This window comes from Hippopotamus amphibius, chromosome 2 (assembly GCF_030028045.1).
Source record: "Hippopotamus amphibius kiboko isolate mHipAmp2 chromosome 2, mHipAmp2.hap2, whole genome shotgun sequence".
In the NCBI taxonomy this organism is placed as follows: domain Eukaryota; kingdom Metazoa; phylum Chordata; class Mammalia; order Artiodactyla; family Hippopotamidae; genus Hippopotamus; species Hippopotamus amphibius.
Window position 1 is genome coordinate 36,548,322 of NC_080187.1, and position 13,586 is coordinate 36,561,907.

The 13,586-nt window shown below is 54.4% G+C and overlaps 1 protein-coding gene across 1 annotated transcript; it reads right to left on the bottom strand.

Annotated features, from left to right (window-relative positions):
* Positions 1-1,529: 1,529 nt before the first annotated feature.
* On the bottom strand, positions 1,530-10,506 carry GRHPR (glyoxylate and hydroxypyruvate reductase). The gene is made up of 9 exons (XM_057721526.1): positions 10,363-10,506; positions 8,520-8,650; positions 8,067-8,139; positions 7,395-7,511; positions 6,622-6,710; positions 5,379-5,483; positions 4,471-4,606; positions 3,068-3,198; positions 1,530-1,870 (listed from the first exon to the last, which is right to left on the bottom strand). Exons 1-9 carry the CDS (start codon positions 10,443-10,445, stop codon positions 1,749-1,751), a joined length of 987 nt encoding a protein of 328 aa, XP_057577509.1. The 5' UTR covers positions 10,446-10,506; the 3' UTR covers positions 1,530-1,748.
* Positions 10,507-13,586: the final 3,080 nt, after the last annotated feature.

Consider the following 13,586-nt stretch of genomic DNA (forward strand, 5'->3'; position numbering starts at 1 on the left):
AGATGGTTGGAGGCTATGGGATCACCTGTTAAGTTCAGTTGTGTGTGGCTAATTGTTAGCAGTCATGTTCTGACTTGATGTGAAGAGGCTCTACACCCACCCCTCTGTGGGGACCAGTGACTTGCGAGATTAATCCTGCGAGGCAGGTGGGTTAGCGTGGAGACCGAGAGAGGCCCTGCCTGGCCTGGGAAGAGGAATCGGTGCTACTGCAGGAGAACAGTGGCAGCCCTCCTCCCCTTCTACCTTGAGGAGGAGGTGCCAGGAAGCTGCCCCCTCACCTGAGCTCCCACTTAAGTGGACTTGCTTTGGGACCTATCTCTGACACAGCGGCTGGAGCCCTGCCTCTCTACTGCTAAGTGGAATCTGGAATCTCTCATCTACCTCTTAGTCAATCACTTGCTATATGTGAGAAGCAAGCCTGTGGGCCAGTGTCCTTGTACATGCTGTAGCACTTAAAAAATTCAGAGGGTCCCTGGAAAACCAGAACCAGGGTTCCTACAATTGGTAGTTTCTACCTGAATTTTAACTGGTATTGGGTACCTGGATTTTTATTGGTTAGCCTTAATTATAGCTTGGCATAATTATTTCTGGTGACCAAATCATAAAGTTCTATCAGGGCACCTGTGTCAGTGGTGCTGTGCTGGTCAAAATTTGAGACTTTGAAATAAAAAATCTGTCATATTCATACCTGTAACTAATTATATGTTCTTTTCCTTCGCCTTAGATTGTTAAGGTTGAAACAAAAATGAAGTAATATTGCTTTCTCTAACCCTGTGACCAGTACTTTTTTTTTTTAAACCAGGCTTCCTAGAAAATAATCTCATGCTGTCAGTTAATAACAATTATTGGTCATTAGTCCCTTGCGCTTTCCCTGTGCTCTGAGCCGTGGACAAGGGTGAGATGTGGTTCTCACCACAGTTTTACTTCTAGAGGGCCTGCCAAATCTTGCGCTTTCTGCTGCTCCCTTACCTGCCTCCCAGGGTGAAAACTCCACTCTCCAGTCCGGCTCCGCTGCAGAGAACAGGAGCCCGAGTCCCTCAGCAGGAGCAGGGCTTTGGCAGTGCTGGTGGCCTGGCCTTGGGAGGAGTGAGGTGACTGGAAAAGGGCATCCACCTGGGGGTTGGGGTGCAGGAGGAGATGGACAGGAGGGACAAAGTATTAAGGTGCTGAAACTAATTTTAAAATAAAAATGAAGAAACCCACCTACCTTGATTATTCTTGACCAAAAAATGAGTACTGTGACTTTACCTAGTTCTCTCTGCCATGTGTATTTAATTTGCCCAACGGTCTAGGGAGCACGTCCAATTGCCGTGGTCACCACTGGGCTGTGGTCCTGTCCTCAGTGAGGGACACTTGAAGGCATTTCAGCAGAGGCTGAGTGGTAAGGTGGTTGGGACAGGTTCTGATAACTGAAGTGCTCGAGGGTGGGTCGGGGGTGGGAAGTAGAACCTGCGGTTACTGGAGGCCCTGGTTTAGGAAGCACAAGCAGATGCTCTTGTCAACTTCTCCCAGTTACACGCCAGACGGTCTCTCAGAGAATTATTTAATAGAATTATACACTTTGGGCTCAGATGCTTCCAACTACAAAAGTGGCAGCACATCCAGTGGCACCAGTCTTTTCCTCCGCAGAATCAGTACAGATGCGACTTCTTCTTTGGTTCCCATCCTGTGGGTCCAATCAAGCTTGGGCGTGTCTGACAGAATCCCGGGGGCTGTTTGCTTCCTGGCCCCGAGTGTCTCCTGTGTGGCTACAGCTTGAGTTCACTGGGCATTGGCTCCCCTCTCAGGCCAGCCAGCAAGTTGTTTGCTGCCAACAAGGACATGATGTTTCGGGTTCTGTGGGTGGCACTGCCAATGTGGGGCAGGATCACTGGAAAGGAGAAGAAGCAACAGACATGAGAAGGGTGGTTCAAGATCCTTAACTCAGCCCTTTTTTCACTGCTAGGATGTGCCAGTAAAAAGATTTGCCTTCCCTCCTGTCAGTAAGCACTCCATCCCCCTGGGGCTACTGAAACCCAGATGCAAGGGTGACAAGAATGATGTATCCTGAACACAGTAATGTCAGGGCTGGAAGGGGTCTTGGAGCCTCTCTCGACCCAGCCCTTCGATAGCAGATGGTGAAACTAGGTGCCAGTTTAACTGCTCCTCCACACCGTGTGCCCCTGAAAGTGACGCCCCAAGCTTCTGATCTCCCAAAATAACTAGACGAAAGGCTGCACAGCGCAACACCCCGGCCCCACTGCAGAGCAGGTGAGGTCACTCGTCCCTAAAGCGCGCCTTTGAAAGCAGTACCCAGGGCACCACCATGCTGAACGCCCAGGCCTTGGGGGGATGGGACGGTTTTCCCAGCTCTGGACAACAGCTTGGCCATCACAGCCAATGTTCCTTTCACACAGGCACAGGGGTGGGGACGGTAGGGCTGCAATAATGGGAGCATTCACTGTGGGGAAGGCAGCTACAGCCCTTCTCTTTGGTTTTCTATTTCAGAATGTGAGTAAAGGGCAGGGACTGGCCCAGACAACCTGAGGCCCTTCCACTCGGTTATACAGTAGTCTGGGGACAGAAACCACACCAGCTACCTGAACAGAGAGACCATAATATAAAGAATAATTAACTCGGCACAAAGTTGTTAATGGTAACAAAGGAGGCCGAAGAGGAATGCTAAGTAAGTGGTTCTCCCAGTGCTCCCGGGCCGAGCGGCAGCAGTGTGGGAGATGCGTTCTCAGGCCTCATCCCAGACCTACTGAGGCAGAAGCCCACGGGGGCCCAGCACCGTGTGATCCGTCCCTCCAGGTGACCAGTGAGTATCAGAGTCTGAGAACCACTGCACTAAGGTGTCACAGGGGTAGCATCTACCTCCCCTGGGGCTAGGGGACAGGGAAGAGGGTGGGGCTGTTAAAACTTAGCCTGAGGGAGGGCCTTTGGAGCTGTGACTCCCATCTCTGGCAGCTGTGGCTTCCATCTTTGAGGGGCATAGTGCTTAACCCAAGTGTTGGGAGAACTACAACCTGGCTTCACCAACCGCGGGGGGAAGGTTGAAGTGTTGCTGGCAAAGCCCAGTTCTTACCGCAGTTCTTCAGTGTCAGGAGAGGGTGGTTTGTAGGCAGTGGTTCTGGGGTCGTCACGTCCAGTCCAGCAGCCGCAATCTGACCGCTGGCCAGGGCCTGGTACAGGTCGTCCTGGTCCACCACTTCTCCCCTGGGAATGACAGTGTGATGTGGGTGCCCCGAAGCTCCCTCTACCCAGGCCACCTTTAGGGCAGAGCCATCAAGAGAATGAATTTTCCCATCAACCTGGCACTTGGCATTAACTTTCAAAGCAGTAAGTCTTATTTATAGTTTGTACAGTAATACAGAACCCCAGCCCTGCCACTTTCAAGCTGTGTGACCTTGGGCAAGTGTCTCAAATTCTCTGTGCCTCAGGATCCTCCTCTGTATGACAGGGAGAATACTACCTACCTCCCAGGAGTGCTGGGAGGATCAAAGCTTACTTACACGCACTATCGCATGAATGGGGCCCAGAGCCTGCATGTGTGTTGGGCCCCTGAGCACCAGCTGACAAGCACTGCAGCACGTGTGAGGCACCTGTCCAAGGCCAGGCAGAGACCCGAGGATACACCCAACTTCATCCATCCGGGTGAGCAGACATCCTTCCCATGACTGAACCAATGGAGTAGAGAACTGATTTGCTAGAGACTTCACATTGTGCACTAAATGATACTTGTGCCATAAACAACCCCGTGTCCTGCAGTGCTGGGTGCGTGACGGAAGCAACGACACTCTCAGGATCAGCGTGAGCCCTGCGTTCCCGTATGTTTGCTCCACCCTAAGGGCACCACCTTTGCAGCTAAACGTCCGTATCACAGTCACCTCTGGGTTGAACAAGCCCTTGGAGTGATCTCATCCAGTCCCCTCCCAGTGCCCATCTTTGCCTCCAAACTGATTTAAGCAGGTTCAAGGGCACTAGCTAGGAAGGTGTCAGAGTGTCAGAGAGGGAAGGTCTGCCCCTATAACATGCTCAGTGGCCTAAAGGCACCCTGGGGACATTTTGAGGACCCAAGACAACCTGGGTTTTGGGTCTGTCTTCCCAGAAGCATAAGGGTGCAAGCTCATTAACTCACACAAACTCACCCAGGCTCAGTGCCATGAAGGTCGGCCTCCAAAGGGCTTTAAAAACCGTTACGTCCAACCCTTTGTGGTTACAGGAACAAGGTTACCTGGTAATTTGCTGCCATGGTGCCTTCACTTCCTGAGCAAGGACAGGGTACTGCCAGGAACCAGACAGGTCCTGCTCTGAGCACCTGGGATGTGCTCTGCGGCCTTTACTGTATTTCTGAGTTGGCTGGTTGGTTGGATTATGGAGAGCAGTGAGCTCAGCCTGAGTTTCATCGACAGCCCACAGAGAAGAAAAACCTCAGAGCACAAAGGCAGGGACAGACCCTCTCCAGGCTCGCCTAGTGACCCAGGATACCTGCTGATGTTGACAAATACGGCCATTTTCTTCATCCGCTGGAAGAAGTCCTTGTTGCAGAGCCCCTTGGTTGCAGGCGTTAAGGAGCAGGCCACAACGACGAAATCAGACTCAGAGGCCAGCTGGGGGATGGACACTGGCGGAGGACAGGGCTCCATCAGGTGCCGTGTCCCAGGTTAGAGACGGCAAGATGGTGGGAACCCTGACCCTTCCTCCCTCCTCCCATATAGTGGAAACTCCCAAGATGCTTCCTGAAGGCCTCATCTCTACCTGGACGACTCTGATAACTGCACAGAGTCAACAGCCACTCGTGGGATCCTGGTGTTTACATCATTCAGCCAGGCCCCCTGCTCTAAAGGTGGGGAACCAAGGCCAGAGAGGGGCAGGAGCTTCTTCAAGGTCACATGGCGGGATCTGGGCCATTCTGGCTTTTACCATCTACAAGGCCCAGTGTGCCCAGGGGGTGGAGTGCCTGAAGTCCAGCCTGCCCTCTGCTCACCACAGTGTGCACCTGCCAGGGGGCTGAATCCAGCTGGGCACAAGGCTGGGGCGGGGGAAGCACTCACCCGTTTATTAAGGAAACTCTGAGTGAAAGTTCCCAGCAATTCCTTACACGTGTCACCATCCTTGCTGCTCTGCTGGACATGGACGATGGTGAAAAGGGACCTGGCCAGACAGGAGACCTGGAGTCTCTCTGGTACTGAGGAGACTCCCTGTGTGGCCTGGCTGAGGCCCTGCGCTCCCCGAATGGGCCTCTGCGTGCAGGGAGGGCAGGTGACACCTGAGGGACACCACAGGCCCTGTGGAGCTCCTGCATTCTGCCCCAAAGTGCTGCCATTACAGCAAACACGGAGAACCATCTAGCCAGGCACAGGTGGGGCTCCTGTGGAAATCTAGGCTTTACTTACCAAACTCTGCCTGGAATTCCGCTGCTTCCTGAGGCCTGGGCTGGCGCCCTGTGTATAGAAATCTCTGGACACCAAATGGTTTCAGACGCCGAGCAATGGCCTGGCCTGGAGGCAAGGAGGCAGAGTCAGCACTTGTTCCCAACCCCTCAGAGGGCAGGAGAAGCGCCCAGCAGCTCCAGGGAGAGGAAGCCCCTGGGGGACGGGCTGGGGGCGATGGGGGCGGGGGGAGGGGGCAGGGAGAGGTTCTTTCCAACGTTAACTAATCCTGCCACACTGTACCCAGCCCCTGCCAGCCCACACTGCCCTCGGGTCCATGTGACAGTCCTTCAGGGATCTGGAGGCAGCACCACAGCTCCTGCGTGGCTGTGACTGGCTTGTGCTGTCCTCACGTGGTTCTGGCCATCTCGAGGGCCATTTGCTAACCTCCCCTGAACACGGGACCTGGCAGCCTAGGAGAGGTCTGACCACACGGTCTCCTTCCTCCTTCTGGACCCTCTGCTTCTGTTAGGGCAGCCACAGACTCCATTTGACTTCTTGGTGGCACTGCCAAACTGCCAACTCGCCCTGACTCTCAACACCTTTCCACTGCTGCCGAGACAGGTTTGGGCAGCTGGATTTTCAGACTCAGAACATGCCGCAAAGCTGCTAGGTCCCACCAAGCACCCCTCTAGTGTGGGAGGCAGGGCTGCTAGCTAGCTGGGCAAATTATGCACACCTCCCATCCTCACCCTCACCTCTGCACCAGGCAGGATGCCAGAGAACCACCGTCCTTATGCCGGACTGCTCCAGTGCTGGGGACCACTGGAAGGAAAATGGCTCTGCCCTGCCTCAGAATCACAGGTAAGCTGTCCACTGGACCCTCTGGTTCCCAAATTAAGGCTTTAGGAGTCAAATGCCTTCCAGAACCCAGGACTGGGGTGGGGCACAGGCTCTCCAACAGTAAACCCCTCCTAAAGGCCCTAACCCTGCAGCCATCGTTGCTTTTATCTGTTATGTGTGCAGCTAATAATCATAAAGAACTCTGGCTCTTACAATTTGCTTCTGTCACCTTGTGGGCTCTTAAGGAACTCATTTTATTTTTTGGCCTGTTTCACGCTGCTGTGTCTTCTCATAGAGATACCCTACTGCACACAGGTATAGTGACCCTTTCCAAAGAAGGACTGTCAGCATCCAGACATGGGGTGCCAGAGACTCAAACCAAGACATGAGAGCCAGGTGCCAAATGGGTAGACAGGAGCCTCACCTATGCGCCCCAGCCCAACGATGCCGACGGTGCTGTGTGTGAGGCCGTAGCCACACATCCACAGGGGCTTCCACGAAGTCCAGCCGCCACTGCAGGGAGGGAGGGGGACAGGTGAGAGGCCCTGGTCTCGGGCAAAGATGAGGGCCACTGCGCAGACCCCACACCCCTGGGCAGGGGCTGTGGTCCAAGGGACAGGCCCCGCCCTCCAGTCAAGGATTGAGAGGAACATGAGTTACACCTACAGCCACTTGGTGCTGCTGATAAGCAGTGTGAATGACTCTTCCTTTAAAGCCCTTGGGGACACAGAATCTGAGGGCTGGAAGGGGCCTTAGAGGTCCTCCTAACATTCTGCAGATGGGAAAACTGAGACCACAAAGGGCAATCTGCGTGAGGTCACACAGCCAGGGCAGAGCGGCAGGCTGCAAACCCAGGATGTGGGATTCCAAACCCAGTATCCTCAGTGCTGTGGGGAGCCACAGGCCCAGCCCTGTTGCCCTGGATGGAGGGGAGCAGGGCCCTCTAAGCGCTCAAGAGGACGCCCACCAGCTACTTCTTCCACGAAGGCTTTCCTGATCCACGCTCCTCTCCAACCATTTCCCTTCATGTCCTGTTTATTTCAGCTCTGCCGTGCACTTAAGTATCTTGCCTGAGTCTGCCCCCCTCATTAGCTGGGGCACAGCCAGGGACAAGATCACCTCTGGGCCACGGTGACACTGGGTCCTCAAGTACTAGCTGCTGAGCAGAGCCCACCTCCCTGCCTGGTGTTCACTCACGTCTTCACTTCCTCGATGGCCTCCGGCAATCGGCGACAGGTGGTGAGCAGCAGGGAGACAGCAAGTTCGGCCGTGGTGTCTGTCAGGACATCTGGGGTGTAGCCCACACGGATCCCACTACAAACCAAAGATCTGGTGGTAACAGTGGCCTCAAGCACCTTCACCAATTTGTACTGCTGGGACATTCCTGAATGCAGCTTTGCTCCCTCTTCGCGCTGCCTGTCGGGAAGCTTAGAGCTGAAAGTGAGCACTCAGGAATGGCCAGCCCTCACTCCCAACTTGATTATCTCCCATTTTGAGAAGGATATAAGATGGAAGATCGGGGTCCAAAGTCTGGGGCCAGTAACTACTTAACTTTTCTGAACGTCCTCACCTAAAGAGGGAAATAATAATACTTGCCTTTTCTACTTGAAGAAGTTGTCGTGGGGGTCACAAAAAAGAAAGAATGAATGTAAAAGGGTGTTTCCTGGACATCGTTACCCACTGCTTCTGACTGCTCAGACTTAACTGACCTGTGCACACATGAGCAGATTTTATCACCAGCTACCTTATGTTTTCATAATGGTCAAGGGATATGAAGAAAAAATAAATAACTACTCAGCTCCTCTTCTTCCCTCTGTAGTAGTCACCCCTCACTCCAGGCCCCCCTTCCAGAGCCCAAGCTGCATTTACCGCTTCTTGATTTCATCCAAAGCCAAGTGGTCGACACCGGCAGACATTGTGCTGATGACTTTGAGACTGGCTCCTACTGGGCAGAAAAAGCATTGTTTGTATCTTTCCTCATGGGATTTAAGGCCCTCCAGCATACTATAGACAGGTCCAGAAAAGGCAGGGCCCTGCTCGAGGTCATAAAGCAAGGCTGAGCAGAGCTGGACAAGGGCCCAGGGCCCTGGCTCTCCTCCACACCACGGTCTTTGCCCTCCTGAGGCCTTCCTCCGGGGACTCACAGCCAGGAGAGAGCTGCACACAACTGCTCCCTCTGGCCTAGGACCGCAGTGAATGTCCTCAGAGCTCAGAGAGGTCACTGAAGACCTGCTTGCTGGGCAACAAGCAGCAGCAGGCTGATATGTCCACCAGGGCCAAGTCACCCTTGGAACCCTCCCCAGGCCTGCCCAGTGCACACACCTGCAGTGTCCAGGAGCTTCTTGTCTATGCGGTCAGAGAGGAGGCAGAGCAGGCCATGGGCCCCGGCCACACCTCGTTCCAGGTCCTCGGTGGGGATGGGCTCATCGGAATCCCACTGTTCCACCTCACAGCTGAAGGCAAAGGAAAGACCACTCAGAAGTGGGGGAGCCCCACAGGTGCCCCCAGGCCCCCAAAGCCCCTCCGGCCACATCCGCAGACCCCTCTCAGAGTGGGTCTGCTTGCTCTGGCCTCAAGCTGCCTTGGGCTGGCAGAGGGGAGTCAAGGTCAGGTGTGGGCAGCCTCAGAACTGTCCTGAGAGGGTGCCTGAAGGATGAAGGGCTGTCACAGAGCTGAGCTCTCTCACAAGGACTAAAAAGGGCCTAAACTGAAAGGAGGAAGTCATAGGGCCCGCTCTCAGCTCAACACAAGGAAGAGCCTTCTCACCCCCACAGGAGGCCTCACAGGTAGGGAGCTCCCAGGCCTGGGCTGCCTATTGTTGGGAAGGCCGGTGGGGGCAGTCCTGGCATCAGATGGGGCTTGGATTCCCTGTCTGGTTGTACATCCTCTCCTATGAGTCCATGAAATGAAAAACTTTTGTACTTGACTTTCTACTTGGACAAGATCAAAGCAGTTCAACACGCAGGAGTTTCGGGGGCACTTCCATGGTGGCTGGTGGGCACCGGGCATGTTTCCCAGAGGTGCTGCCCAACCTCCTGGCCCTTGACATTTAATTCTGTGCAGCCAACACGTATGCAGCATCTACATGCGCAAGACACAGAGCTGCTGGCACTTCCCAGAACTCCCTGCCGCAGCCCCTCTGTGCCTAAGCCCCAGGCACAGGCCTCCTTTCCCTCTCCTTCCCTCCCCTGTGGCGCAGCGCTATACAGTGTAAGCTGCTGCCATTAGTGCCCTTGTTTTTGCCCTCCCCCCTTCCTCCTCGTTGCCTGCTACATGGCAAGTCCTCAGTAAAGGTTTTATTGCATTGAATGAAACGAACAAATCTCACTTTCCCCTGGCACTGGTTTCTGAGGCCGGTTTCCACCCTCTCCCCACCTGACACTGGCGGTGCAAACCTGCATAATGCAGTGCTCAGACTGCAGCAGACAGAGCTGAGTTCACATCCCAGCTGTGCCACATACAGTCATTGGGGAAAGTACTTAACCTCTCCCAGTTTTCTCTGTAAAGAGAAATTACAGTACTGACTTCACAGTGTTGAAGGATTCAGAGTTTACGTATATGAAGCACCTGGTGAGGCTGGCCTAGCAGGGTTCGATTTAAGAAGTGCAACCAGAGGCCCCCTGCCAACCGTCCAAAGAGACCAGGCAGGCCCGTGACTGGTCCCAAGGTTCCTGATCACACCAAGTGACCACAGAGGGTAAAAGATTAACCGCCTGGACCTTGTCTCTTGGGCGGTCTCCCCTCTCCCCAGGCCCACGACTGGGAAGGGCTCCGTCCCCAACCCCACTGCAAGTGCCAGGGGAGATGCGGGTCCCAGCGTCACTGCAACGGGCCTGGAGAAAGCTGGGCCCCAGAGTACTTTCTCTACGATTCACCAAAGTCCAAGACCGTCCCGGCCGGGCCCAGGTTGGAAAGTTTGGCCAAGGCCCAAGCGCAGGACCCCGGATCTCTCCGGCCCCACGAACCGTCCCGTCCGCCTCACCGAAAATGACTGGGCCTCGGAGGCCTCCCCCTACCCTCCCGGAGACGCTGCGTCAGCCCGCGTGCGGGGTGCCCGAGATCCCGGGGCTCCGCAGCCCCTTCCCGCGACGCAACCCGCGGAACACGCGCGCCCGGCGGGAGGGGACTCGGCGCCCGGAGCGGTGCGGGGGCGCCGGGTTCTTACTCTGCGGCCCTGGCGAGCGCGGCGCTGCCCTCGGGGGGGATCCTGCGAGTCACAAACACCTTCATGAGTCGCACTAACCGCATTCACCTCTGCAGCCGCGGGACACTGCGCCCGGACCGCGCAGGCCGGAAGTGGGCCGGGGAGGGGGCGGGGCCTCGGGAAGGGCGGGGCCGGAGCAGGAGGGGCGGAGGTGTGGGCTGGCGCCGGGGACCGGGCCCGAGTGGGGGCTTGTGGGTTGCAGTTGTGCGGTGACGGTGTGTCTGTGTGAGGAGTAACTGGGGCTCCGCGTGTGCGCCTTGTGCATCTGTGTGTGTGATCAAGCCTTTATGAAACTGAGATTGGTCCTGGGGCTGGGTCCAGGCTCATGCCCTTGGCCCCCTGGGCCTACCTCTGAGTACCCACTGCCGCAGAGGCTCAGGACTGGCAGGCGTGACTTGGGGGTTGCGGTGGGTAAAGGGACATCCAGGGGAGAGTCTTGTGTGAATGTGTGTGGATGCCTGTAAAGGTGCCTACAACTGTCAGAGCATGCCACCTATGCTGGGGGAAGGGAATGCAGTCACAGATCATCCCCATTCCCAGGGCCTGAGTGCCTTGACCATCTTCTCTAAGTCTCTTCCATCATGGTCACACTGTTCCAGGCAGGGGGCTTTGGTCACACAGACCGGGCTCGGAGCCTGGCCTGTTGTGCATACACAGGAGCCTGGACCAGGACAGTCTGAATCCCAGAATGACCTCTTTAACACTTGGTGCAAGTCCCCATAAGAAGCCCATTGTTGTGACAGGGATTTTAATTGGTTGTGGGCCACCCAGTGTGCTGAACACCTGCTGACTGGCTGGAGGCAGGTCATGCATAGGGCCAGAGACAAGATGCTAGGGGTTGTGGGTTCATGGTCAGACCCTGGGCTTGCAATCAGGTCTAGGTCTGAATCCCAGCTCTGCCACTTACAAGCTGTGTGATCTTGGTCAGTTCACATCCTCTTCCTAAGCATCAGTTTCTTCAGCTATGAGATGGGGTTATGAGCACTTACCTTTGAGGGTTATTGTGATTAAGCAAGCAATGTTTGCATGGGCCCTGGGCCATATTAGGTATTCATCAAGCACCAAGGCCATGAAGGAAGGAGTTAAGAAGTTCAGGCTCTGGAGCCAGATTGCCTGGATTTAAATCCTAGCTCTGCCACCCACTGAGGACAAGTCGTTAAACTTCTGCATGCCTCAGTTTCCTCAGCTGTAAAATGGGGATAATAGTAGTTCCTCCCTCACAGCTTGTTGAGAGGATAACCACGTATAGTACTTACAACAGCAGGTATGCTGGGCTGCACCCCGCAGGCCTGTAAGCCTTGTAGTTGTCCAGCCTCGAGACTGAAGAAAGAGCCTGAAGATGGTGACAAAGACATCAGTGGTTTATTGGAACATACACAAAGGGTCCTAGAACAACACCCCGCCATGCAGACGGGGGGCAGGACATGGCAGCAGTCTTACTACCCAAGGGAGAAGGAGGCTACCATTTATAGGGGAAATTGATGTCAGATGGGCCCATCAGTTACTAGACTAATTAAGCCCTATAATTAAGAGGATTGGATAGTCACGTGAGTGAAGCAGGGACTAGTTGAGCAGGGGATACACAGAGAGCAAGAGAGCAGCCATCTTGAATGGCCTAACCATACAAGGTAACACATATCAGGTGCTTGATAAACAGTAGCACCTCCAAGGAAACCCCGATGCTGAAGCAAGACTCAGGACAAGTGGGAGGGGTGCAGACCTGTCCCTGAGCTCTGCTGGCTTCATCTCTGCCAGCAGCTGCTCAGATGCTTGCTCCCAGGCTTGGGAGCACTTAGAAGGCAAAAGCCCTACCTGGTGGTCTCTGCTCTGAGGATTTCATCTGAATCCATTCTGCCCCCTCAAGGCCCAGATAGGAAAGAGAGACAGACACAGAGAGTGACATCCCCAGCCTGGGGTCACACACCAAATCACTAGAGGGGCCAAAGCTGGCTCCTTGGGCCCCCTGGGTCCCTGGCCAGTGCCTGTCCTGCCATCTCCCCCTGTAAGTAACACATTAATAAATGTCTTACCCACAGACCTCTAATCGGAACTGCTAGGCCACCTCGGGGACAATTTCTGAAATACCTCAAACATTGACACAACAAGGTGTTCTTCTGTCCCCAGGCCAGGGCTTCTGGGGACAGCACAGCCCTGTGCTCCATCCTCTGTTAATCAGTAGTGACACTTGGGCCCAGCTCCTCCCTCACAACAGGTCAGGCAAGGACACCGGGCAAGCCTGTCCACCAGGGGCAGGAGGGGGTGTGACGTGTCAATGGGCCCCTCTCCCAAGGCAAAGCACTCAGCTGGCGCTCAGTAGGTGCTACTGGATGGTGGCCATGGAGCCTGAGGATGGAGCCAGCTGAGGGCCCTTGAAGGGGATCAGGTGAAATAGTTGGGAGAGGAAGGATCCGAACTGCAGAGGGATCAGAGGCCTGACCTGGGCTTCATGGGGAAAACAAATTAATATGCAGCTGAGATTCATGGAGCTCTTAGTAAGTTCCAGGCAATGGCAGCCTGGGAGACACCTGGGTGACTGACTGGCAGGGCACAGCTCTGGCAGAGGGATGGAAATTTGGAACATGCAGAAATTCAAAATGACAGTAAGAAAGGAAGTTTCTTTAGGACTTTTATAAATTCACTTTTGCATTTAAAACTTGAATTCATTTGGAACATTTTGTGTATACAGTTTGAGGTGGGTTCTTCCTTAATGTTTTTCCAAATGATTAACCAGTTACTCAAGTACTATTTTTAAATAAGTATTTTTCTTTAGTTTTGGAATAGATAATAAATGCACAAGAGGACTCCCCTGGTGGCACAGTGGTTAAGAATCCACCTGCCAATGCAGGGGTCACAGGTTCGATCCCTGGTCCAGGAAGATCCCACATGCCACAGAGCAACTAAGCCCGTGCGCCACAGCTCCTGAGCCTGAGTGCCACAGTTACTAAAGCCCAAGCACCTAGAGCCCATGCTTCACCACAAGAGAAGCCACTGCAATAAGAAGCCTGCGCACCACAGCGAAGGGTAGCCCCTGCTCGACTCAATTATAGAAAGCCCTCGTGCAGCAATGAAGACCCAACACAGCCAAAATAAACAAATTAAAATAAATAAATGCACAAGACAAATTCCCAAAGGTACACGAGGTGAAAATTGCCACTCCTACCCTGACCCCCACCACTCAGATCCTC